We start from the raw sequence: 25,986 nt of genomic DNA on the forward strand, positions 1-25,986 counted from the left end.
GAAATGCCTGACTGAAGACAGCACATCATCTAGAAAATCTGCTCAGAAGATCCTTTCAACTTTACCACACCATCCAGTTGCTACAAAACAAGCACATGACAAATTTGTCATGTCTTCCCCATTTTAGACTATGAACTTCTTAAGGATGGGACTTCATTACTGATTTGTACAATTCCTCGCATAGCAAACCTGCTCTCAATGGAAGTCCTTTACATGCTATTAGAATGTAAATGCAATTCGGAAGAGTAAAGCCTACACATGTGAAAAGGTACCACAGAGAGACAAAGTACAGCTTTCACAGATTTGATTCTCCTCTTTTAGCAGGTTTTTCTCAGAATTTTCTGGAAAAATGCCCAAGCATAGTCTGTTAACAAGCAACAGGGGAAAAGAGCATCAGCCACTCTCAGTCCACTACAAATTTCCTTTGAACGCACACAGTCGTGAAGTCTCAGAACGACCATAGAAGCTGTCTTGTATTTCTCCTAAAACTTCATAGTCAGTAAATACAAAATCATTATTATGATTCTTTATATGTGGAAGGTTTCTCTTCTCCCTTTGTCCCTCATTTTACTAAACACTCTACTGAGGTACGAGGCATGTCACCATTAACTGTAGTCCAGCAGTATGTACAAACACTACAATAAAAATATGCAGGCTAGAAAACACACAGATAAGCTGAATAATTCATAGCCATGATCCGTAACAGTAGAATTTTGCATGCATAAATTTTAATCTATATGATTAAATTAAGAATGCTAGTGTTGGTGTACTTCCAAACTTCACCTACTTTGCAGGTAGGAACCTGCTCCATTGGTAAATTCCAGTAATACCTTATTCAATAAAACCACATAATAATACTTATCTTGGAAATGTAAATGGTGAGGCATATTAAAAGCTTAAGGAGTCTGACTATTTTCTATTAAAAAAAAAAGTATCTTTTGGCTCATTTCTGTCAGGCTCGTTTTCAGCAGCACGTCACAAAAGGCTGACAAACACCAATTTCTACATGAAGCACGCATCCACTGACTCATCTAATGATTGACTTTCCAGGTCAATTATTAAAACAAATCCCTTTTTACTAGGGATGTGCTACTTTGTGAAGTAAAGCACATAAACTAGAAACTGTGAGACACTCCAAAACTTTCCAGTAACTTTTACACCTGCAATTTCCACTTGTAAACTACTCGAGCTAAGATGCCTTTCTCAGCAGATCTACACAGCAAGTCTTTCAATAACAAACGTGGCACCAAAAAACATTTCTTTACAAGCCAAACCTCCTTTTCTTTTGCCAAGATGCTTATTACTACACAATCCTTACATAAGTATTAGCAATTGCAAAAGAACAGGCTGTCTACGGGATGCCTAACATCTATTTTCAGTTGAAACAGAAGTCAGCTTTCTCTACAAACAATCAGCTCTGCTGGATTCATTTTATAGTTATAGCACAGCATCTAACTTTTTATGGCCTATACATTACTCGCAAGACAAGTGGATCATATTACTCACTCCTTAAAAAAATAAATTTTACTTATTTGTAAAAGTGTGACTGTATGTCACAAAACAGCAATATTTTCAGAACCTAATTCTCTTAGTATCTGAAACAAAATGCCCAACAATAAATTCAAGAAGGGCCAGTCCTGTTTAATCTACCATCAAACATACAGAATACAGTAACTACATTACATGGTTATTTCTTTTGCAGGGTCAATTATGTAGCTGATACAACTACATTATGCAAATGATAAAGTAACTTTAGTCTGAAAATGAAATCCAGAAGACAGCACATGAATGTATCCCTGTTGCATTTTTGTTTTGTAGCTACTCAGATATTATGGATCCGTAATGCAACTTAAAAGGTCATATTTTTGTAACCTTTTAGAAGTCCAGTAAAAGAATAGAACACAAAACCTAAATATAGTAAGCGCCCAAGAAAAGTTCAAGCCATGAAACAGATTTTATCTAATGTTTCACAAAAAGTCAGATGCATGCTAGAATCTGTTTCAGCATCCTTGCTTAGCTGTTTCACTCAAAATAGCTGGTGACCTAACAATTTTAAGGAATCGCCCATTGCATTGGTTATCCTGATTCATATAATGGCAAGACACAAGAATCTTAAGAAGAAAAACTGTAACAACTGTTATTAAAAAAAGAATCTTAACATTTAACACCATTAAGTCTTTAATAATACTAGTTAGGAATCTCACTGCAGTGCTTCCAAAAGGGAAGCTGAAGTAGAAAGTTTCAGAATCCTTTCTTTGCTATTTCTCTTTTTTTTTTTTTTTTTAATAAAAATCATCTTTCTGCTTTCCCAACACAATATTCATTAAAGACCAAATAGTATCTTTCAAACAAAATGATGAGGCAAGTCACATGCTTTACCTAGAAATGAAGTGGTAACAAGCTAAGAGGACTCCCAACACCCCTACACTCGTCTTTCATGCACATTAACATCTCCACAACATCCTTCATGCTTTCCTAAAACTGGAATATTTGTAGAGGGGGATGATCCAGATTTCTAACTTTAAAAGCTCCATGGATTGGCCAGTTTAATCACTTCTTGTAAGTGCTGCATGAGTGACATTATTCTGTAATTTCTAGAAGCCTGCATGTTGCAGCTCGTATAAGTCCCCAGCTTTATTAGCAGGATTTTTATCAAGTATTAGCTATAGATGCTCTTATCTAGAGCACAGGCTTTTTTTTTTTGGGGGGGGGGGGGGGGTGGCATCAACCAACAGACAGAATTCTGTAAGGAAAAATGAGGCTCAGCTGAAGATTTCCAATTTACAGAAAAGCATTTGATAAATGAGTAATGAACTACTACTTATGGACAGGCAGGAATCCATAAAAGGAGACACAGCCTCGGGAGGATACCTCATGCACCCATACAGGCTGGGGGCCACCTGACTCAAAAGCAGCTTTGCAGAAAAGGACTTGGTTCTGGTGAGCACCATGTCGAACATGCCTCAAAAGAGGTGGTTTGAGGGGGGATCTTAATAGTGCATATAAATATCTGACAGGAGGGAGTAAAGATGGCAAACTCTTCCCAGTAGTGTCCAGTGACAGAAAAAAAGCAATAGGCACAAACTGAAATACGAGAAATTCCACTTAAAAGAAAAACTTTTTTTTTTTTTTCTGTGAGTGTTGTCAAACACCAGACCAGGTTGACTAGAGTTTATCAAGTCTCTATGCTTTGAGATATTCAAAACTCGACTGGACAATGCCAAGAACAACCCTGCTCCAGATGACCCTGCTTTCAGCAGGGGAGTTGGACTAGAAGATCTCCAGAGTTCACTTCCTACCTCACCTATTCTATAATTTTTTGAATATAAATTTTATGAAGTGATTTTATGAAGTACAAATTTTGCAACTATAACACATCTTATTAAATAAAAGCAGTTAGCCTAATGAGTTCAGAGTGGTTTAACTTGCAGCCCACGCTCCCAATCCAACCTGCTGGCCATTCCAACTATCCTACAGTCTATTTTCTCCCCACAAGTGAAGGGATTATATAGTTTGGGCACCAAACAGCCAAAAATCAACTATACCCGCCCTGCACGCTAGTGGCTTGGAGGAGATGTAGAAAAATAACATGATGTGCTGATGATATACAGCCTAGGGATGCTCCATAAACCACGACTGCTACAGCCATAAAGGTTATGGAAACCTTGGTTAGTTGCTGGACTAGGGTTTGGTAGACTTGATCCAACTTGTAGCTCTACTACTGGCCTGGAGGATGACCTTGAACAAAAGGCTTCTCTTCCCGATACCTGTGTCTGCATCAGGAAGACACAGATAAAACTCACCTCTTCTGTAAATAATTCCAGAGTTACAGACAAAAAAAAAAGTGTAAGTATTTGGTATTGTTATTTAAACTGTTTAGCATCAATATTCACCAAAATGAAAAAAATATTTTTTTTGTAGGAAGTTAAAGAGTGTCTTTTGAACTGCCTTTTTATTCTGATGGCACTTTTTACACTGAAATGAGGAAGAACATTTCCCCCTCTGCCTCCCAAAGCTCCATATAAAAAGCATGACTTCTTTATATCACTCATACTTCAGAACATTTGGCTTTGATAATTTGTTAATCAAGAGACTGAGTTTAAATAAGACTCCACTTTCAAGGTAAATAAAGCTGTAAATGGAATTAAGTCTTCATTAGTTAAAAAACAGATTCTAAAGAGAAACTTAATAGCAAATAAAAGAAAAACAAAATGAAACAAAATAAATGGTAAGGTATGATTCCAAGAGTTGTGTAAGTCATTGCTATATCCCCTTTAGCTGTTACTCCCGCTCCAAATGCTTGTTATTTACTTTTGTTTGTTCCAGTATGACTAATCCTTTGTCACAAGCATGTTCTTACTGAGAAATATCTAATGAGGTAATGCTGAAGCACTCCATTTATAAGGAAGTCCCAATTGTTCAAGCAGAAACATTAAAGAAAGTATTTCCTTTTCAAAATTCATAAATCTTACTCAGCACCTTGACAAAAAAAAAAAAAGTCTTCCATTCCCAAATCTCCTCTTCTTCATTAACACAGTATACAAGGGCACCAGTGTGCGATTTTCTGTTTGTGTTCTTAGAGCCTCTCACTCACATTTTTAAAGGAATTCCATCTGAAACATCTCTGCCTAAAACATTCAATTTTAAGCTTACTCTTGCATTTGTTTGTGAACAAAACCAAATCACTTAAACATATTAAATAGAGGATGGCAGCTACCTACTCCAATTTCAAATGGCCAAACTTAATTGATCATATAATCATTTGCAAATGTTCAGCATCTCATACAAAGAAGGCAGAAAATGTGTTCAAAGCACTGACTGGCGAGGCAAAGAACTGAAAAATATAAACTTACAACTGGAACTGATCTTGGTAAGAATTTCATAAGCAGACAAACAATACATGTAGCAGTGTAAAAAAAGGTCAACATGAGACCTTTTCTGTATTCTGAAGGGGGTACGCTGACCACCAAGCTATTGGTCGAGTCTTTAGTTTTCTCAGACAGAGCACAAGTTCTGTCCTGAATTTGAGATAAGTCACCAGAAAGTTTTAAAACCCATTCCCACTTCAGAATAATTGGAAAATTTTCTAACAAAAGCTGATTAATCAGAAAATTGCAACTTGTTGCATTCTCAATGTATATTTGAGGTTAGATAAACTACCTTGAAGGCTGAAGGTACAGAAAAACTAAATGACTATCCATTTTAACATTGGGTAAATCATGTTAAAACAAATAAAAATAGTATTGGTAGTGTGATATTATTTAACAATTGCTGCTAAAGCATGTAAGAATTCTGAAAACAGCCAGTAAGTCTTAAATAGTCCTAAAGAATTATAAATCTGTTGTTTCCCTGGCTAAAGATCAAAGTATTTAATCACCTTCCAGAAGCTTTATCTTGTGCATGACCTGTACCTGTGGTTCATTCTGATCACTTGCTCGTTTAGTTTTCTGATCATATTTTTGGAGGTAAGGACCACTGGAAATGAGTATATGACTCCACAGGAGTGAGTCTGGATTTGATATTATGCTGTTATCAGTCCCATTGTTCTTGCTTGCTTCCCATCAATGTTAGTCTCCCTATTTCTAGTTAACAAATATGTTTCCCTTACCCTTACGTAAACAAGTTTTCTATATGGAGTAGTTAGTGCAAGATTGGAGTGTTGTAGCTGCCCTGCACTAATTCCTTGGACAGATGTATTTCAGGCATGCTAAATCAAAGGACTTTCATTACGTAAAGTAAGTTACTTGTACAAGGTACTATTAGACTTCCCTTCACAGAAACTATAGATTTTTGTAAATATACAGAAAGGAATTAAGTTTTACTTTTCATAAGCAACTCCTATACAATCAATGTGGTTCATAATCTGTATGAATGCAGTTCATGACTTGTATCAATTTGGTTGTTTCTGATTCTAAATAGCTATATTGTAATTGCTTAGCAGACTACTACAGAGGACTTAGAGAGATGCAAAACATGGTCTAAAAATCAAAATATAAGACTGCATGTGCATTATAAAACTGTAATGTTTTCCTGAGATTGTCAAACACTGAACAGCAGTCTTTGCTACTCAGGGTGAAATACTGCTGTATTTAATTATACAAATCTTTGAAGTGGGGAAAATTAATCATGTTTGAGATGATATATTCCCCCCCTTCAAAAATACATGCATTGTTTGTCTGTTTACAAAATTCCTACCAACTGAGAACAGTTCCAGATACAAGTTTATATTTTTCCGTGCTTTGAATCACCAGTCAGTACTTTGTACACCAAGACAGAGCAGCCAAATTTTACAGCAATTGTGGGCCATTTAAGTACCTACAGTACCTAGCTAAGAAATACCAATGGCATTATGACAATTTCTTGTTGTAATGCTTGCTATATTCCTTTTTTATTTCCCCCACAGTTAAGCTCAGAGATGGTAAAGCATCACTTCAAATTTACTAAATACTATGTTTGACTTCACTAATTTTAAGCTTCTGGTAATTTTTCTTCTTTACAATAACGAACACACTACAAGCTGAGCAAAAAAAGTGTGCAGTAATAAAAACAAGGAACAGAAACATGAAAACTTATATAATACTTCATTTGCCCGCTCACAAGCTGCATATTCTGGCATACAAGAAAAGCTGCTGCTGGAACACAACTCCTGGGTTCCTCTCCTAATTTGAGTCCCAAAACTTTGCTTATCCTCTTTTAAATCTGATTGAGCACTCAAAATTTGTGTCTAATGACTAAGACCTATTATTCAAGTACATGCACCCAGTAAGTATGGTTCATAGCAGAACTCATAATAGCTTCTACATTTGTGGTACAATTTATGAAGTTGATACTTTGTAGGCAGAAAGGAACTGAAAATAGTTGAAGTGGCCAAAAGGAATAAACATCTCTGTTTCTGCAGCTTGCCATTTTTGTGCAAAATCTTACAGCACAGAACATTAGCAGTTAAAACACGAATGAACAAATGTTGTCTGTCCTTGTACCTGCCAAAAATATTGTCTATACCTCCATTTTCAAGCACATTATCAAGCACAAAACAAAGTATTTTTGGAAGCTGTTGAAAAGTCAGAACATTCTAATATTAATTACATTCTCTTAAGTTTTTTTTGTTTCCAATGCTTTTCAAACTAAATACCGCAACTTTAAAAATCCGGTTTTTTTTCCAGCAATTTGTAAGGAAAAAAAGAAAAAGATGACCATCTTCAAGGTTGTGAGATCTTACTGGAAAAGTTGTTACCATTAAAATTGCAATAGTCTATCTCTGGGTTGATTTCTGATTCTTCTGATGATAGATACAGGTTTATTAACTTTAGACACCAATGCAAATCCACAACTAATGTATTGTATAATGAAATTGTGCTTTTCCATAAACACACAGGCTAAGAAAAAAAAATAAAGTCACAATTGTCTGAAAACATTGTTTAAATTACATGATTTATAATACCTCCACAGGATTCTTACTCAAACATCATACAACTGAGCATTTATTCAACATTTCACTTCTTGTAATATATAAGAACTGAGGGGAAAGAGCATTCCTTGCCAACTGGCAAACTAATAGCACTGCAACAGCTAACAGGGGTAATCATTTTTCTTTTAGCTTGAACAGTACTACAAATCAAATTTTTTAGAAGCAGCCTGTTTCTTCCACAGGAAAAAAAATTACACCAGTATTACAAATAAAAATAAATGCCCATAAACCAGAAAAAGTTACAAATGAAATGCCGCCTCCTCTCCACTCAAGCTATTCTATCTACCTCAAAGCATAACTGATCCCTCCAAACCAGGGTCTTCTTCAAAACCACCACTGCCCATACAGTCAGATATCCCCTTCCTCCTCTGCCCAGTTATCTGTGTCTACTCGAGAAGGAACAAATAATCTCTGGTTTCACATCCTTTCAAATTAGGTTCTTGCCTGAGAAGCTGAGGGTTTCAGTCAATTATGTACAAGTATAGTAGATATTCTGTAGAAAACATGCAAGAGACATGAAACCATCCTGAAAACCTTGCAATCTAACTCTGGTTGTAATAATAATAATAATAATAATAACAACAACAACATAAAGAACTGCAGTATAAGACCAAGGGCTTACTTTGTTCAAATTTAGAGTATGCAACTGTAGCATCAAATGAATAAATTTTAGAGTGGTAGTATTTCCTAAGTCTACCATCAGAAAAAGGTTTCTCAACTTTAGAGAAAAAAACTGGATTGCTTGTTATAGTCAGATTACGGAAGTTTAAATACTTGATGCATATGAGAACAAAACCAATTCTTGCAATAGAAGAAATTGTGTTTACAAATATTTGGAAGTGAAATGTAACAAGATATTAACCAGTCTTTCCATGTGTCAAATTTTATGGTTTTTTGTTAGAAAAAGAGCTGTAGTGCTTCCCAACAGTTTTCATACATATCTGATATAAGCAAGTAATGAATTAAGTGCATTTGATGACACTTTGACTAGTATTTACTATTCAGTTCCAGCACTGTGAGCAAAATGTTTCCACTGCAACTGGTTTACCCTCCTTTTAATTAAAAGGTAGACTGCGTAGTTAATATAGTAAAAATAATTAGGATATTAATTACACTCAGTGCAGCAATATTTAATCTCTCCTGTCACAACCGTATGGCAAGACAACTTTAAAACACGTTGTAGCATGAGCATAAACTGGTTTAGGTGTTGAAAGACATTCAGGCCGAGTCTTACAAAAGCATTTATGTGCAGGAGCATAAAACAAATTCCCCACTGATAATCCTTTAGACAGCCAGGTTTGCGTCCCTAAATTTCCCTAGGTATCTACACTCTGCAGGGATGAGAGCTCTGACCCATCCCATCATAACACTTAACACACTCTGCCTCTGGCCTTGTGAACGTCTCTGCAGCAGCAGCATTTCAAAAGGAGGTTTACAGAGCATCTCTCCCACTCATACCCTTCTTCTCCATTCCAAAGCCCTGATAGTCAGCACAATATTGTGGGTGTTATGAAATGTGGATTTTATTTCTCTCTGGCTACAGGCAGCCCATAACCTGAGTCCTAGCATTCCGCATGAGATCATCATGATCTGTACTGAGAAAGCTGACTGTCCCAATTCAATTTCTCAGATCATCAACTCTTCTGGCTACAGCTGCTATGCTACCTTGGTAGATCACTGTGCAATTGCAAAGACGACATACGTGCATAAGAACTAGATGGTTGGCTGAATGAGTTCTGTGTATGCTTGGCCTGGGCTATTTAATTTCGTCATTCCAGCCCCAGGAAGCCCTTCAATCATGCAAAAGGCTTCTTTAGACACTGCCACGATAGTTAGTGTAGTGGCAGTGTCTAGCTGCATCACTTCCTCAGTTGGTCAAATCCAAGGTGAGCCTAAATATCCTCCAAGTTGGTCTGTAAGAAGTTATCTTGAATACAAGAGCTAACAGCTAAGCCACTGGTACTGTCCAATTACTTGCACATGGGTTTCTTCCTTCTCAGTTCTTTAAAAGCTCCTGTATAGTAAGATATATGTTGGAGTAAACATACTGCTCAATGAAACAAGCAAGCTACTCCCTATATAACATTTTAAAGAACTTAACCAGATCTGGTATTGGAATACACAATTCAAGAAACCAACACCTAGAAGTTAGATGCAGGAATTCCCACAGTCAACCTCAACACATTAATTAGCATAGACAATAATTTAGGAATTTAATATCTATATAGCTTCACAGATATTTTCTTTTTATCCTACAATGAAAACTGAGGCATACTACATAATCAATAAGTTCTTTCAAAAAAAGATGTCTTCACTACCTCAGTGCACAATACTTTTCACTGCCTAAACCACATCAACAAATTCTGTTGAATTCCATAAATAGGATACTTAGCATACATAACAGTGAAAAGGACAGTCATTTCCACAGATATTTGGAGAGTCCTACTGCTAGAAAAGAACTGCTTGCAGATTACCAAAGAATCATAAGGAGGCAGCATATTAAATTGACTTTTATTTTGTGGTTCATGTGTGGCACCGAGTGCAACAAAGCAAAGTTATTAGAATTTCTGTTCAGGGCATCATTCAGTGACACATCTCTTTAAATCACATTTTCTAAACAGTTCTACAAGTCTAATTTACAACACTGTCACCATATGGAATGAGTATTTCTCAACAAAAATGAAAATCCTTTTAAAATTCAATTCCTTTAACAATGGACTGCTTCTTTAATAGCACCAAGAGAGCATTGTGATAGTACAGACACTAAAAGAAGTCATAATGTTTTAAGAGCACTTTCTTCAGACACAAGATGCAAAATATCATTATTTGAGACATTCTCCCACTTCTAATCAAACAGGAAGCAATGACATACATACAAGCTAACCCAAACATCTCTTTAGTGTATTAAGAAGAAACCATCAGCTCAATTTTAATAACACTAAAAACTGTAATTGCACCATTATAAGCCAACACCTTCCTCCCCCCTCAAAGAGTGGGCTATAACAAAACCTGTATGCAGGTACAGAAGATGTTGCTGAGCTGGTTCAGTTCCAGCTCTGAAGTGGTCACATCCAGTCAAGCAGTATCTCCACATCTGGCAGTTTACACTTTTCTTGACATCAACTTTCAACAAGATGAGAGCATGAAGGCATCCATCAGTGTCTCAACCATGGGCTGAACTTACTGATCTTGGTGTGCAGCTAACCCCTGATCTACTTGCACACCAGCAAGCTGATGAAATTTATGACTAGCCGAATGACTACAGTAAGAAAAATCCTCCTGTTGGTTCTACCTTATATAACACAGACTGGCAGTAATGGTAACAGGCAGTGCTTTTCACTGCCGTGACTTTTTGAAAGCTTTGAAGTTTAACTTATGTTTTATTTTGTTATAATAAAGTTCATGACATGAAGAGTGTGAACTACGTTAGAGAAAGGATTATATGCTCTTCAGACAGATAAAACATTGTGCAGTATGGAAGAGCTGACTACTCTGTACACCAAAGCTTTTTGGACATTTTATTTCACTACTTCTTCTAACATGCAAGGAAAAGATCACTACTAAATGACATCTTCCATGGTATAGTATAATTTGAACACATTAAAACAAATCAAGACTAACCAAAAGACAAGTTCGAGAATTCCAAGAATTAAATCAGATATGTTGCTATTTATTTCAAGACAGATTTAAGAATGAATAGCGCTTGATAGCCTGTAAGCCACATAACCAATGTACAATCCCCAGGTTTTTACTCCTTAACACATTATGTAGAATTACCTTAACAGAAGTTCTTTGGGTAGTTTTTTGTTAATAAGGGCTTCATCATTACTTGAAAAAACCTAGAAACAGAAAGAAAAAACATAATTTAAAAAGACCAACAAGAAAAACAGCTTTTAGGAGTCTTTTCACCTTCTACTTAGGTGCTTAATTCCTTTAAATTACTGTCGATGTCAAGTTTTCAACATGTTAGTTGGTAATACTATAACATTATTTCAATATACACAACAGGGCCACACCCACACACATACCTCTCTTCTCTAGTGCTAAGATTTAACGGCACAAAAAATTGTGGAGTAACTTAATAATCGTTAAACAAGCAATCAGAAGCCACACTTACACCCCATAAAGAAGTATTTTAGGCAGTAGTGAAACTTCTAGCAATAGCAAGACACATACAAACATGCGCTAGTTACACACTCCTAAAATTGTCCCGTTACAGAAAACAGAAATTGGACACTTTCCAGATATTCAGGTCCCTTCCTTCACTGCCTAGAGTGTAAATACTTTGGCCCGGGTATGTGAATATGGATAAAATATAATAATCTAAAGACTTAAAGAATTTACTGCCACAGATATTACAGCAACTGCTATATAAGCAAGGGAAGCACTACAAGAAAAACTGAAAATACCTCTCGCCCAGAACTTCATATTACTAACACATCTCCTAAGAAAAAGAAAGTGGAAAGAATGAAAGAAAATGCCCAAGGGAAAAAGCAGGCAATACTAAGATTATATAGGAAAACATTTCTGCAAAAGGAGAAAAGGATCAGTCAACAGTTAAATAGAAAAACTGAACAAAGGACATATTGACCAGACTTACGACTTGCTGTAAATATTTAGGTTTCAGAAATTTTGCCAGAGCAACACAGCAACACACAAACCAGAAGGGTAAATCAGAATTTAAGGAACCATGGCATAGACTGGAAGAAGTCAAAGTCACAAGCAATCACTTCCCCTGTAAAGAGAAGGCCTTTATGGAGCCCATTTGCTGTCCACATTACCATAAACAAAAGCTAGGAAGAGGGATCCAAAATAGCAGAGAGCTTTCTGAATGCTAAAAGGTAAATATGAAAACCACACAAAACAGAAACATGAAAAACAACTGGAAGAAACCCTTCCCCTGTCCTTCACTAAGAATATGCTGTTCCTGACTCAAGCATCAGGATATTACCCCTTGTCCATCCTACTATCAACACATATCACATACTTGGTAACTATCTGCTTTGCTTCTTGGTTTTAAAAGAAAAAAAAAAAAAAAAGAAAGAAGAAAAAGGAAGCTCAACGAGGTGGTTCTGAAAAAAGGTCAAGCAAAGAATGAAAAAAAAGCTGAATATAAGCTTGGCTCTGTCTTCATAAAAAAACAGACACAGCAGAAAGTACACATCCAAGAATTCTGAAACTATCTCCCTAAGAAGTACTTTAAGATTAGAAAACTTGAATTTCCTTCTGGCTGCCATAAAGAACCTTTTTTTCTCTTCCAGTACATCCAAGGCTGATTTCAGGTCTAACTGCACGCTATTGTTTCTCCATTTTGACACAACAGCAAAAGCCACTTTCTTCACCCACCACCTCTGTGCACATCTAAGAACAAAAAAAACCTGTCAACTTCCAATAGGACCAAGCTTCCCTTTCCTGCAGCTGGAGCACCACAATTATTCACCAACTGGTGACTACAGACTTTCAAAGCGTAAAACACCTATGCACATATATTTCAACAGGACAACACTGGTTCCTTCAGAAAAGAGACATTCTTGGCTTTAAGCAGTTCCACATGGCTGACCACAGGTTCAGGTTTGCTCTGGTTCTGCTTCACATCCGATACCCATTGCTGTTGGTATTTTCAGCCTTTACTGTACACATCAACACTGGTTTTGGAACTGGTTCACTGCTTCTGAGCTTGGCAATTCATAGCTTTATGAATTATCTGCACGTATGCCATTTTAATATTATATGCTACTCACAGTTTGCAGCTTATAGGCTGAAAAAAATAGTATCTATTGGGATAATTTTTTAGGAGAACAGTCAAAACAGACCTAATTGTGTTTATTGCAGCACTCATTCAGAAAAAGGAGACATACATGCCATCCTCTTAGAACTTAAGATAACTAAAGAGCAAAGTGGGAAAATATTCTTGTGCATTACAGGTTAAAAAAAAATTAAATTGCAAAAAAGGAAGTTACCTCTGTGAGAGCACACAAGGTCTGCGGTAAAACAGACAAGTGAACTTAGATCTCATTAATTCTCGTCCAGAATCTGAACATTCAGTATCATAGACCACTAAAAATCCTCTTTTAACCTAATTATTCTATAGTTGCAGATAATTCCTCAAAAGTTACATCATCTAGCATACACTTCCCACTTACGTGCGTAAGTATATATTTTTAAATAAAGCTACTTTGCAGACTGCTACTAGTTTACATGTGTGCCATCACTTTGCCAGTACAAAAGCTGTTATTATCCGTTTTTTCTTTACGCCACAGGTTCCCAGATGTACAGTAACATGGATATATGCTCACTGTGTGAAGGTGACGCAGCATTTAAGATAGTAAGGTACGAGCAAGTTACTATTTAATACAAACAGCTACAATGCATGCAAGACTTTTGAGTATTTTCAACTACTCGTCAACTCCTGCATTAAAAAGCCAAATCACTACAAATCATAGCACAGATTTTTGGGAATAGCGAGTATTTTTCTACTGAGGCCAAGCTGAAAATCTAAACCTACAACCAAACTGGCAACTCTGATGGGAAAAAGAACGTATAATCTCTATATGTTTATGTGAGATATCTTTAGACTTTTAAATTGGATGGACAAACTATTTTGAATACATGACAGCAGATAAGACCAATATGGTTGCATTTAGGAATCCCAGTTAAAACTTAAAAAAAAAAAAAAATGCAGCTTTTACTACTGGACATGAGAAGTGTGTGACTTGCCCAGCCACACAAAGTACCATGCCTGCTACACAAGTCACAGGTGAGGCCACAGATTCGAAGCTGGTTTTCCTCAAACGCTAAGTTTTAAGTGTTCTTGTATGCATTAGCTATAGTTATCATAAAGTATTATTCTTATTCCATAAGAATATTTAGAAAAATGAAAGCATCTCTTTAAAGTACTCTTTTACTCTGAAAAAAGTATATTAGCCTCTAGAGTCATACTGCATTTGCATCTCAGAAGATGAGAGGGACTTCTTTAAAGGCTCTCCAATGCTAGTTTTCACCCAAATGAAGAACAGCCATGGGATAACCGGGGTAGTCATCTTCTAGATGAACACTTGTAACATGATTTTGAATGTGGGCAAGCAGAGAGAACAGACAAAAGGTGCAAACAGGATAATATACTTATTCTTTGAACATTACCTGATAATCTAAAACTTCCATTAATGAAATAAATACCGTGGGTACACTTATGTATCACCTCTCTGAAGTAAACAATGCCGTTCTTTTTATTTTTTACTTGATTTTTATCACATAACTTCTAGTTTTTTATTTCTATTTATAAAAACAACACCAAAACCAATGTCAAGGAAGTGTTTGATCACTGTAAAAAATATTCTAATAATCTTGTCAAATATGATTTATTTTTCTTCAGTTACAGATAGTGCTGACAACGACACGCCCTCAAAATACCTGTATGCAATAATACAAAATAACAGTTAAGAATACCACGGATGTAGAAAGAATATCTCTTCTTTCTTTGCTTTTGCATTTCGTAGCAAGTTTGACTGTGTTAAAGACAAGGTATCTCAAACTCCAGAAAAGTGTGGGTTTAACTGTATAAAACCCCAAAATACAACAGACAAATCTGTGCACAAGGAAAAAGGACAGGCGAGATCAAACATATAGAATAAATGTTACTCTAAAAACAGCCCTAAATTTCCTGTAAACATAAGAAGAGATACAGAAAATCTCTACATTCTTAAAGGAATTGTGAGAACAAAGAAAACAAAACCCACGAAAGAAAACTGTTAGTTGCTTACCACTTGAATCTTGAGCCATTTTTTACATTCCTTCACTGACCTCTCTTGGTGGTATCTTCACTGTACTTTTGAAAGACTGGTTATAATGAGCTAAAAAGGGAGTATTTCCTTCAAAAGTGACCTGATACTTGCTTACACTAAATTTCTTCAGCAACTACACTTACTTTATTTACACAATAAGGAGATTAAAAATATTATCCACTGTGTAAATCTGTCAAATGCAAAAAGACTATCTCCCCATTTTGCTTCCCCTTCCATATTATTAAACATACTAATTGCCACTAGTCCTAGAATATAACTTCTTGGTACACCACGGTTAGCTTGCCACCATTAAAAGCACCACATATTACTTTCTTCTGGTCTAACAGTTAGTGATAAAGCTCTCCTGTTTTCACCAGAATTACTGAGCCAAAGAAATCTTCTCTGATGCGAGTTGTGCATTTGTGGTTTTGTACCCAGTCTGGCAAAGAACTGTAGTATGCTCAAAAAAGTTCATTTTTCTCTACAAAGAAACAAAGGAATATTCATTCTGGTTTATCATACTTATCTAAAATATTTAGAAATTCCCTTCAACTAGTATTTCAAGATCAAAATAAGGTTATACTACTAATTTTGTTTGTAGTCCTTAGTTTTTTTTTTAATGATGCAATTTTGGTTGTCATTCAGTCCTCTATGGAAGAGGACTATTTTCTTTACAGATGAAACAGTTTTGTTAGCAGCTCAGCCATTATGGCTCAGTTCCACAGAGATACTTACGTATCTGATTTCCACTGAAATCAGAGGAGATAAGGACTTTCAACCTGTCAACTTTTCAAATAAAAAGTTGTTAAAAAAACAAGACTGTCAAAAATAGGCTTGCTTAGTAGTGTGCTGAAGCAAGTAATTATGGGTAAATGTAGATTTGGGAAATAGGGAAGATGTAGTCTAAGACACCCCAAAGAACATCAGCAAAAAGAGAAGACAGATACATACTGAAAACAAGGCTGAATTATTTATCAAGTCAGGAATAAAACCCAGCATTGGGTCATTGCCACCAAAGGAGACAGTAGTTTAGAACTAAATCCATACATTTCCCTTCTCCTGTGGTTGACAGTGCAAATGTCCTAGTTAAATAGTAAATATTGCCATATGTAAAAAGCATTATCTTTCAGGTTCTCACTGGCAAGAGCAGTATTTTTTAGTATTATTTATGCAGTAATAAGCATCGTAAGAACAAGATGTTTTAAAGGAAAATCCTGACAAAATAAAATTAAAGTTTTATTCAGTTGCCCCGACGTGCAGATTTTTGTTACCAAACGCAAAACCCACCAGCTTGCTGCACGTGTCTCCTCAGCAGAGACACTGAATTGTTGCCTGTGCAATTTCCCCTTCACCATGCTACTGAAATCGCCTCTTGCTATAGTGGCAGGAAAGCCAGCAGATCAGCTTTGCTACCCAGAGCAGTTCACGAGCACACTAAAGTGATGAATGGCGTCCTAAAAAGCTCTCTATTTAAATACAGCTGAAAAACAGAGGAAGAAGAAGGGAAGACAATCTTCCTTTACTACAAATCTCAGGTTATCTCACATTACACTATAGAGTGCTCTCTAATGGTCAGAGAATTGCTACTAGCTGGCTGGCGCTTCCTCCAGAAGCGTACAATTAATGCGTTAGACAGGCAGACAGGCAGAATCATTTAACACCATGCAAGTAGCAAAATGTAACCGTATCTAGGCAACAAAAGGAGTGTTAGACAGGCAAAGGGATACGCCTTGCCAACAGAACTGAAATAAGTGATATCGAAGACACAACTGCTGATGGCACAGGATTGGTGTTAAATTAGAACCATGGTAAAGCTTTCTGTATAATCAATAAAATTACAACACATCAAAGCGAACCTTGAAAGGCAATCCCGTCTCGAACCAAGCTCGTCTACAGCAGAGACAAACTGGCAAAGTTTTTTATTGCAACACAGACTCTATCGGCCCTCCAGACTCTCACTCCTATTCTCCAGCTGCTCGTGGTGCTCCATCTCAGGCTTTGACTTTGCGTACTTTAAAATCCCAGCCACCCTAGTCTGTTGTGGTTGCTAACCTCTTTTTTCTTTGGACACCCTCTCCCAGGGCATTGTCTTCAGTAGGCTTACAGCTTCCTCCTTGCTGCCAGATACCCACTGGATCTTTTACACTGGTCTTTCCTCAGGATCTTTTCTCTTCTAGCACTGTGACAAACTGACTGATCAAAAGCAACTAACATCTCATATGAAAACCTTTTGTTCTTACTGTGTTGGTCATCCTAAACAGTAAAGGCTCATCTTAATCAAATACACCTAAGAACATCTCTCTGTCTTTCCATAATGCTTTCCACTGACCTAGGGCTGCCTATAAGGGCCATACTGCTTTTAAAGTTTCCCCAGAGTAAGTGCTGTCCAAAATAATAAAACCTGCCAGGCAGAAGCAGCTGGCCACACTGCCCACTTTGCTGCTTGGTTTTCTTCCATAAGAGCCATCATTCTTGTTTTGTCAGCACTGGTATTCATACCACATCATTCACATTTTACTGGAGGGCATCAGTCTGGCTCTGCAAGGCCCTGTTCTCACTGGGTGACAGATCAAGGTCATTTGTGAACTTCAGAGCTGATGTCTGTAGCCACACAGGTCTATCTCGAGGCCTTTGGCCATTCCAACTCAACTGCCTCTTCGCATGGAGCAGGAGGTGCTCGGAGGTTGCCTTGCCTGCTGCCTTGAGCACACCAGCTCATTCTCAGTTGACCAAATAGCTCACATCACCCTTTCCTGTGTATTTTTCAGAAGGGTAGTCACCTACTGCCAACAACACATTTGGAAATCACCAATCAAGCCTCTTCAAGAGAATGGCTTAACTACTGCAAGCAGCCAAGGTATTAAGGCCTAACAAGTTACCCTGACCTGTTAGCTGAGCTGCTCTTCCTTTAATGCAAGACTTAACCTCGTCTCCTACAAAGTCACCAGAGAGACAGCAATCTCCTGAACTAGCCCCAAATATTAAGCATACTTTCGCATACTGCTGTCTTACCACCACTGTTATTTAAGGTGCTGTGACACAGATTTATTTAAACATTTAATTCATTGTAAATTCTGACACCAACCAAAGAGGCACAAAACAAACTCAAAGTTGCATAAATTTTTCTGTACCATCTCAACATTTCAGACCGACTTGAGTGTGATAGTTCCTACTTCAACTTGTTAAAAATTACGAAGGGGAAATCCAATGGTTTGCAGAATTAGCAGTTGACCTTATTACTTGCAGGCCTAAAATTCAGCTGGAAGATAGCATTTTATCAATACTTGCTATCATGTAACTGATGTTTGGTAGCGTGCATGACAGAAAACATTAGGTTCAATCAAACAGGCACTACAGTATTATTTGCAAAAAAGGTTTGCAAGTTCTGCTTCCCCCATGTTACTCTGAGATAGGAGCTACATGGAAGACTAATCCTCCACTCAGGTTATGATCCACCTAGTTCACACTTGGTCTTTTAAAGCATCTTGTTCTAACCACTACCAGAGATGGCAAAACAAACCTGAACCATGTCGAAAAATAAACTATACCTTACCTAATCTTTCATGATGAGATACTGGTTCAGCTCAGGAAAAAAAAAATTTAAAAAAAAAAAAATCCATCAACTACTGTTTAAACACTAAGAAATTTGGAAAAAGCTGTTAATTGTATCCCTGTATATTCTGTAAACACACCTAAAGAGACAGCTGAAAAAACAAGTTCGACAAAGTTTTATCCTCATCATCTGTTAGTCATATACTGATTGGTAAATCTTTTCTTCAGTTTGTTTTCATTTAAAAAAAAATTAATGACTATTTCCTCCTTCAGATATTTATCCACTATTCCTCTTTTAAGATTATGCACTTCCAAATAAAAACATTACATGATGAAGTATTTAGACATTATTCCTAAAAAACAAAACAACGCATTCAATTAGCAGTCAAATCTACAAATCACTAAGTGGAACATGGGGAAACCCATATCATCGACTTTACAGGCTTGGAGATCAACCGACCTGAGGCAGAAAATTAAAATCAGATGGACGAAGCAGTTGTTGATGGTAGCCCATCACAGTCAGATTCTATGCTTTCTTTTTCTTGACCAGGTAAATAACAAATCCCTCCTTAAGCATAAAGCAGAGACTCAAATGCAATTTGCAAAATTCAAAACACCTGAGAAAGGTACTTTCCTTTGACCACCCAAGTAACTTTGAGACTCTAAGCAGAAATACTAGTATAGATTCCAAGGCAGCTTACATCACAACATTCACAGGGACTGTGTGTTCAAATTACAATTTGTTTCATCACAGAAATAATCCATTTGGTTTCACACAGTCTTGTAGAATCATGCTATATAATACACATTCTCAGACATTCAGAGCATGATTCGTTTCTGAAAAATCAGTCCGAGAGAAAAGTTGGTGTCCGTTTGTTTTAATGCAGCAGTATTTGGTTAGAGATAGCCATTCAGTCTCAGCTATCCAAATTTAATCCACATAACAGATTCATCAGAGCCCTTAGGAGTACACCTTTCAAAACTCCTCCTCTGAATCATCACTTCTGCATATAGTTGGTTTTACCGCCATACATATGGCTAAGTTTTATTCCCAGTCTCCAGTATTAGCATACAAACTAACACACTGATGGCATGACAATGGAGACCTAAAATCCTCCCAGAGCGTGCATATGGAGATTCTTCTGCAGGTCCATTTCCCCAGGAGTTTGCACCATTCTAATTTTGACTGACACAGTCCTCCCCCCAGCCACACAATCCCACATCCAGAAAGGCAATTCTTTCTCTTACTACACTTAGCTCAAACTGTAAATGAAATTACAGCTTAAGTCCTGACTGCATGGTTGAAGCAGAATCCCTTTTTCAAAGCACTTGTGAAACAAAAATTTTGAGTACTAATATTTCCCCCCCAACATAACTGCTCTTCAAAAATATATTTGAGACTTAAAAGGTACAGATCATTACAGAAATTACTTTATAGCTTCTACAAAGCCATTTCAAAGCAGTGCTTGATCTGCATCGTAAACACTATGTCAGAACGGATGTTCTTCCTAGTACTGACAGTGTGAAATCTTTATTATGAAGAGCAAACCTTCTCTGCAAGGCAATCTCCCTAGAGTATGAACCAGAAAAAAAATGACACAAAACCTATGTCGCAGCTGCGCATGCCATATATATAGTGTATAATTAATAAAAGCTTTCAGTTATAAGAGACAAAATTAGGTACCTCTTCATGATTACAAGCAGCAATTATAACTGACTTCAAAGGAAACAGCATCATAGTAGCACTTCCAAAACATCTTTTTCAAACTGTTCCAAGAAAGGTAAGAAGTTGAGAATTAGACGAGAAACTGGACACTCACTTAATTGTTAGTATTTGCCAAAATTTATGGTTCTTTAGTTTCCGCAGAAATAAAATAACCTTGATACTTTTCCTTAAGAAGTAGATTATAGACCATTTTCAGAACTACAAGCACACTCAGACATTTTGCCCCTTAATATTTAGATAACTACTATATAACATCAAGTCATGATATGGAAATGCCTTTCCTCTGTGAAGCTCTGACCTCAATTTCAACCTCTGAAGACAGACAAGCTTGACATACTGGTAGAGTTTCACATTTATGCAGATTTGATGATGTCTTGTCTCCTTACTGATTTAAATTTACAGAACATACTGATTAACCAGTTGAACAGCAATCAAATCCAACGAAAACAGAGTTTACCATTTCTTCTGCCAAAAGGAGAACACAGGAAAACACTGGGATAGAAAAAGAAGAGTATACCCTGAAGTATAGCCAATATTTTAAGGGGAGCAGCTTGATACCAAATTTTAAGTACTTTCTTGTGGGCTACACAGCAGCAGCTTGTGGTTCCAAACAGTCATAAATGCACAAGCCCAGAAAAGGGCACAGTTCCAGTTCCCGTCCTCCTCTAGCACAAGTGCAGTGGTTCCTCCAAGGCAAAGATAATAACCCAGAGGGAATCACTCAAGAGATTGACTGTAGTTGATTCTATCAACTGAGGTGCCCTTGTCTTTTAAACAATGCAGCTATTGTTGCATTTCCATTACCTCTCTGTACCCAACAGAAATTATTTTAGTCCATTTAAACGCTTAAATTCATACTGTAGTTTTGCTTGGGGTTTAGGGTTTTTTGGGGGGGGACATGACACGACACCAGATGGGGATAGGAGGGAGGTCATTGGAGTCAGCAAAATTTATGCATCTTACAGATTCTGTGCTTCCTTTTTCTTGACCAGGTAAATAATAAATCCCTCCGTAGGCATCAGACACTCAAATGCAATTTGCAAAAGCCTATGTTCAAAACACCCTTTGACCATTCAAGTAACTCTGAGACTCTACACAGACATACTGAAATAGAATCTAAGGCAGCTTCCACCACAACATCATTCACAGGGACTGTATTCAAATTAAAATTAATCTCATCACAAAAATAATCCATTTGGTTTCATGCAGGGTTGTAGAATCACACTACATACACAGATATTCAGACATTCATAGCACAGTACGTTTTCTGAAAAATTAGTCTCAGAGAAAAGTTTGATCTTCATAAACTATTAGTAAAAAAACCTTCAATCTCAAGAACAACTAGTTTAAACTTTTATAGAGACAGACAATTTCTTGATCCTGAAAAATAAGCATGGAATTGACAGAGGAGATACCAGTATGCTGTGAATTTTAAGGCCATCATTATACTCTTTAAATGCCTTATGCGTACCTTTTTTTGTTATAACAGTGGATAAAGACTTCCTGCATTTTTAAGCATGCAAATCTGACTTTCACCATTTAGAAGTTACTCTGTGTTTATAGTCTTCCTTCTCAGAAGCTTTACAAAAAATTAGAATATCCTAGACTGTGTTAAGTTCAAGTGGGAAAGCTGGTTTGTAAAAGCTCAGAAGACAGCTGGATTCCAACCCTATCACATTCAAATCAAGTCACACAAAATGCATAGCTCAAGTATGATCAGAAATTCTTAACATTTTTTGCATTGTGCTCAAACATAAAGAGAAAAAAAAATAATGAAGAAATCTATTAAGTATACGGATCACCTTCCTAAAAAGGTTATTAGAAAGAATGCAAGTGAATGTTGTGGCTATTGTCTAAACTAGCTTGAGGCTACTGTCTGAACTGTGAGGGAGAACTTTTTGGTTTCACAATTTCATCTGGTTTTGTTCTGCTTAACATATCCTGTTTATGTGTATTTCTGATTCAGTAGAAACACTACCAGAACTATTACACAAGTTGATCACAATTTATATGAAACTAGTGCAGTTACTCTGATTTCTAATTGACAAAACAGCTGAAGTACTGTTAATGTGTAGCCTTCTACTGGCATTGAGATCAATATTGTCACAGTGCCAAGATTAGTACTACTTTTCTACACTAACCTAAAAACAGTTGCCATGCTTTAGTGAAAATCTGACTTTTACTTTAAACTTTCCACATCTACTAGCCCCCCGTCATGCCTAACTTTAACTAAGATGACTAAATAATCCAGTCTATTGTCAAAATAAGCAAGCAATAAGCTAATGGTCCTTCTGATTTGTAGGAACACTGATACTCCCTGTTCTAAAAGGTCTGGTGTTAACTGGTCAAAATTAATTCCTTCCTCACCTTTCCTGAATTTTAAACTATGCAGCTATGAAGAATTAAGAGGGAAAGAACAACCTAAACAGGACTAAGTACAAGCATTCATTGAATAAAATATCTGAAAAATATGAAAAGAATAAAAAAATGACACTATTTCATCCTTTTCTTATCAGCTGTCAAATGCAACTAAGGGGAGCTGCCCAATATAAGAATTTGCACAGCAGTAAGGCTTATCTGATACAATTTCGGAGATTTTACCTGTGCAGTTACAGCAACAATTCAGTGCTTCTTTGCAGATTCTATGTCTGCTGAGTTTAGACTGCTAAAGGTATCTACTCAGGAATGTCAAAATGGACCATGAAGGAAAACTCCATACCTAAAGTTTGGTAAATGGAAAATATTTACTTATATTGTGAAATGGTTTATAAATATTTTGTTCATTGTTTTTCAGTCTGTAATTTTTCCTAAGTTCAGAACATGAGATAAATCCATATTATTCAATTGACTTTTAAGATACTGTATCTTCTCTGATGTGGAGTAAGATGTGTGACGGAATACTAATGTGAAGTAGGACATGTCATTAAGTCGCATCATAATCACTTCACCAATACTACACCACCCACAGCCTCATTCACTGATGTTTACTCCTCCTTGTAGCAAGAGATACATCCTAAAACGTTTGCGAACCTAATCCAACATGATTCTACATAGAAGCATACTGCAATCCCACACGGTCTATCCGCATTTTTACTCCACTTCGCATTTTAGTTTTCAAGTTTGTTTTGCTTAGGTTCAAAACATATAGGCTAGAATTGGGAAGGAACGGAAGGCAAAGTGCAGGAGAAGAAAGAGAAGGAGTACAAACAAGCCTTCATGCAAAGGAAGAAAAGTTACACCACCACAGGGATATGCTCCTCCCCTTTGTGAGGCTGAGCTCCCTCCCCCTCCCCAGAACTCGCTACAGGAAACCTACTATCATTTCACACACATAAATACACACATAAAGCGGTTTTCTGCCTTAAAACACGGTGAATTTCCCCACACGTGAAGCGCTAGCAACCATGCCTTCTTCCTGTATAAAGCTATCACTACAAAGCAATAAGGCATCAGACACTTAAGTTGTAACTGAAAACGGGGATCCAATACCATTGCCAAACATGCTGTGCCTGTCCCTACTCACTCCGCCTTACACGCCTTGTCACGTTCCTTTCACAAACATCATGATGCACCTCTCCCCTGCCACTCGCTGCATACACGTACTTTATCACATCCCCACGTACTCTCCCCACAGAGCAAACCTCAAGCACTCTTCCTCCTTTCCTGCACCCTCCACACACGCACATGCTCCATGACACACCATCTCTACACAGAGACGCAACAAACCTCATGCCCACCACACACATACCACAAATCTATCCTAAATGCATCTGTGCGTACACGTTAAACCATCACAGCTATGCGTACTTGCACGTATAAGCAGCTGTCACTCTATACACACAAAATACCATACCCTGTATCTGCTACATACATATAAAGGTACAGATAATCCTTGCCACACCCATAGCATACATGCCTATAAAAATATCCACATATTATGCCACACCCAATATTCACTATATATACACACACAGACACAAGCCCATACCAGCGAGCAGTATACAGACACAACTACATACATACAATGCCATGTCATGTCCCTGCACACAATGTCACATCTCTGCTACAACCCAAATACACACATAACCGAAGCCCAAATCATAGCAGATACACACACACACTGACGCAGATGTGTAACATTATGCTCACATCCTACCATACATCTGCTATACACACACCCCTCCCGGCCACACCCTGGCTTATTGCACATGCATAAGCATATAGCACAGCACCCCACGCGTCCACACCGTAATACCCCACGTCCCCTCTGTGCACCGACACACGTATGAGCTTCCTCCTTACTTTCTACAGGGGGACGACACACCTCTACCACACCCCAGCCGCTTTACACACACATATATATATACACACATCACCTCCCCTGTGTTACACACCCCCGCCACACCTGACCCCCTCTACACACGGGCAGGCTCCAACCATGGCTGCTCCGGCGTTATCCAGGGAGGCAGGACACCCGTCACACCTCACCCACAGACACGCAGGCATATCCTCTCCCCGCCCATGCTATATGGAGGGACAACGCAACCCCGCCGCGCCCCACCTGCTCCGGATGGACGGACAGACAGACAGACACACTCTCTCTTCCCCACCATTACAGCGGGGGACGGCACAGCCCGCCACAGTCGTGTCCGTGTCGCCCCCGCCCCGCAGACGCATCCCCGCACGCCCAGCACCCCATCCGCACCGCCACGGTGCACGCACGCCCATACCCTGCATACCCCCGCCCGCCAAGCGCAGACGCTACGCCTGCCTCGGCCGCCACCCTCCCCTCAGGGCTGAGGCGCCGGCCCGCCCGCCGCCCGGCCCCGCGGCCGCTCCAGACGGCCCGACCAGCACTCGCTCCCCGCGGCGGCGGCGCCGCCACCGCCCGCCCCGACACCTGCCTGCCCGCCCCGCCTCGCCTCGCCGCCGCTCCCCGCCCTGGGCCCCGAGCAGCCGGACCAGCCCCCTAACACCGGGCGGCGGCGGCAGCGGGCCGAGCCGGGCCGGGCCGGGCCGGAGGCTCACCATGGCACAGGCGCCGCGGCGAGGCCGGTTGTCCTGGCGACGAGGAGCCCCGAAGAGGGCGCCAGGTGCAACGCCTGCGCGCGCGCCGCCGCCGCCGCCGGAGCTTAGGGCGGGACAGGGCCGCCGCCGGCCCACGTGACCGGCACCGCCCCTGCGCGGTGAGGCCGGGCCGCCCCGCCCCGCCCTCTCAGCTGCCGGCCCCTCCCTCCCGCCTCAGGTGGCACCCTGAGGGGCGCGGGGGGCACGGGCGGTGACATGGCGGCCGGGGTGGGAGAGTACGTTGATCTGCAGGGGCTGCCAGCGGCGGGAAGGGGAGTCGAGCTCGGGCAGGCCGGCCTGGCGGGTCCCGAGCCCGTCAGCTCGGTGAGGGAGGGCTGTCGCCCTGGCTCGGCACCTCCCGCGGCTCTCATAGAGTCGGCTTTCCTCCCGGT

The 25,986-nt window shown here is 38.8% G+C and overlaps 1 protein-coding gene across 1 annotated transcript in view; it reads right to left on the reverse strand.

Moving 5' to 3' along the window:
• The window catches only part of FBXL2 (F-box and leucine rich repeat protein 2), a 56,570-nt gene extending 30,879 nt beyond the window's left edge, over nucleotides 1-25,691 (reverse strand). Inside the window, exons 1-2 of the mRNA XM_052793926.1 lie at nucleotides 25,556-25,691; nucleotides 11,246-11,307 (exon numbers count right to left, since the gene is read on the reverse strand). Of these exons, the coding sequence (XP_052649886.1) occupies nucleotides 11,246-11,307; nucleotides 25,556-25,558 (65 nt within the window). The 5' untranslated portion in view covers nucleotides 25,559-25,691. The remainder of the gene's footprint in view (nucleotides 1-11,245; nucleotides 11,308-25,555) is intronic.
• Between the last annotated feature and the right edge of the window lie 295 nt (nucleotides 25,692-25,986).

The sequence above is a fragment of the Harpia harpyja genome, chromosome 1 (genome assembly GCF_026419915.1).
Source record: "Harpia harpyja isolate bHarHar1 chromosome 1, bHarHar1 primary haplotype, whole genome shotgun sequence".
NCBI lineage: Eukaryota > Metazoa > Chordata > Aves > Accipitriformes > Accipitridae > Harpia > Harpia harpyja.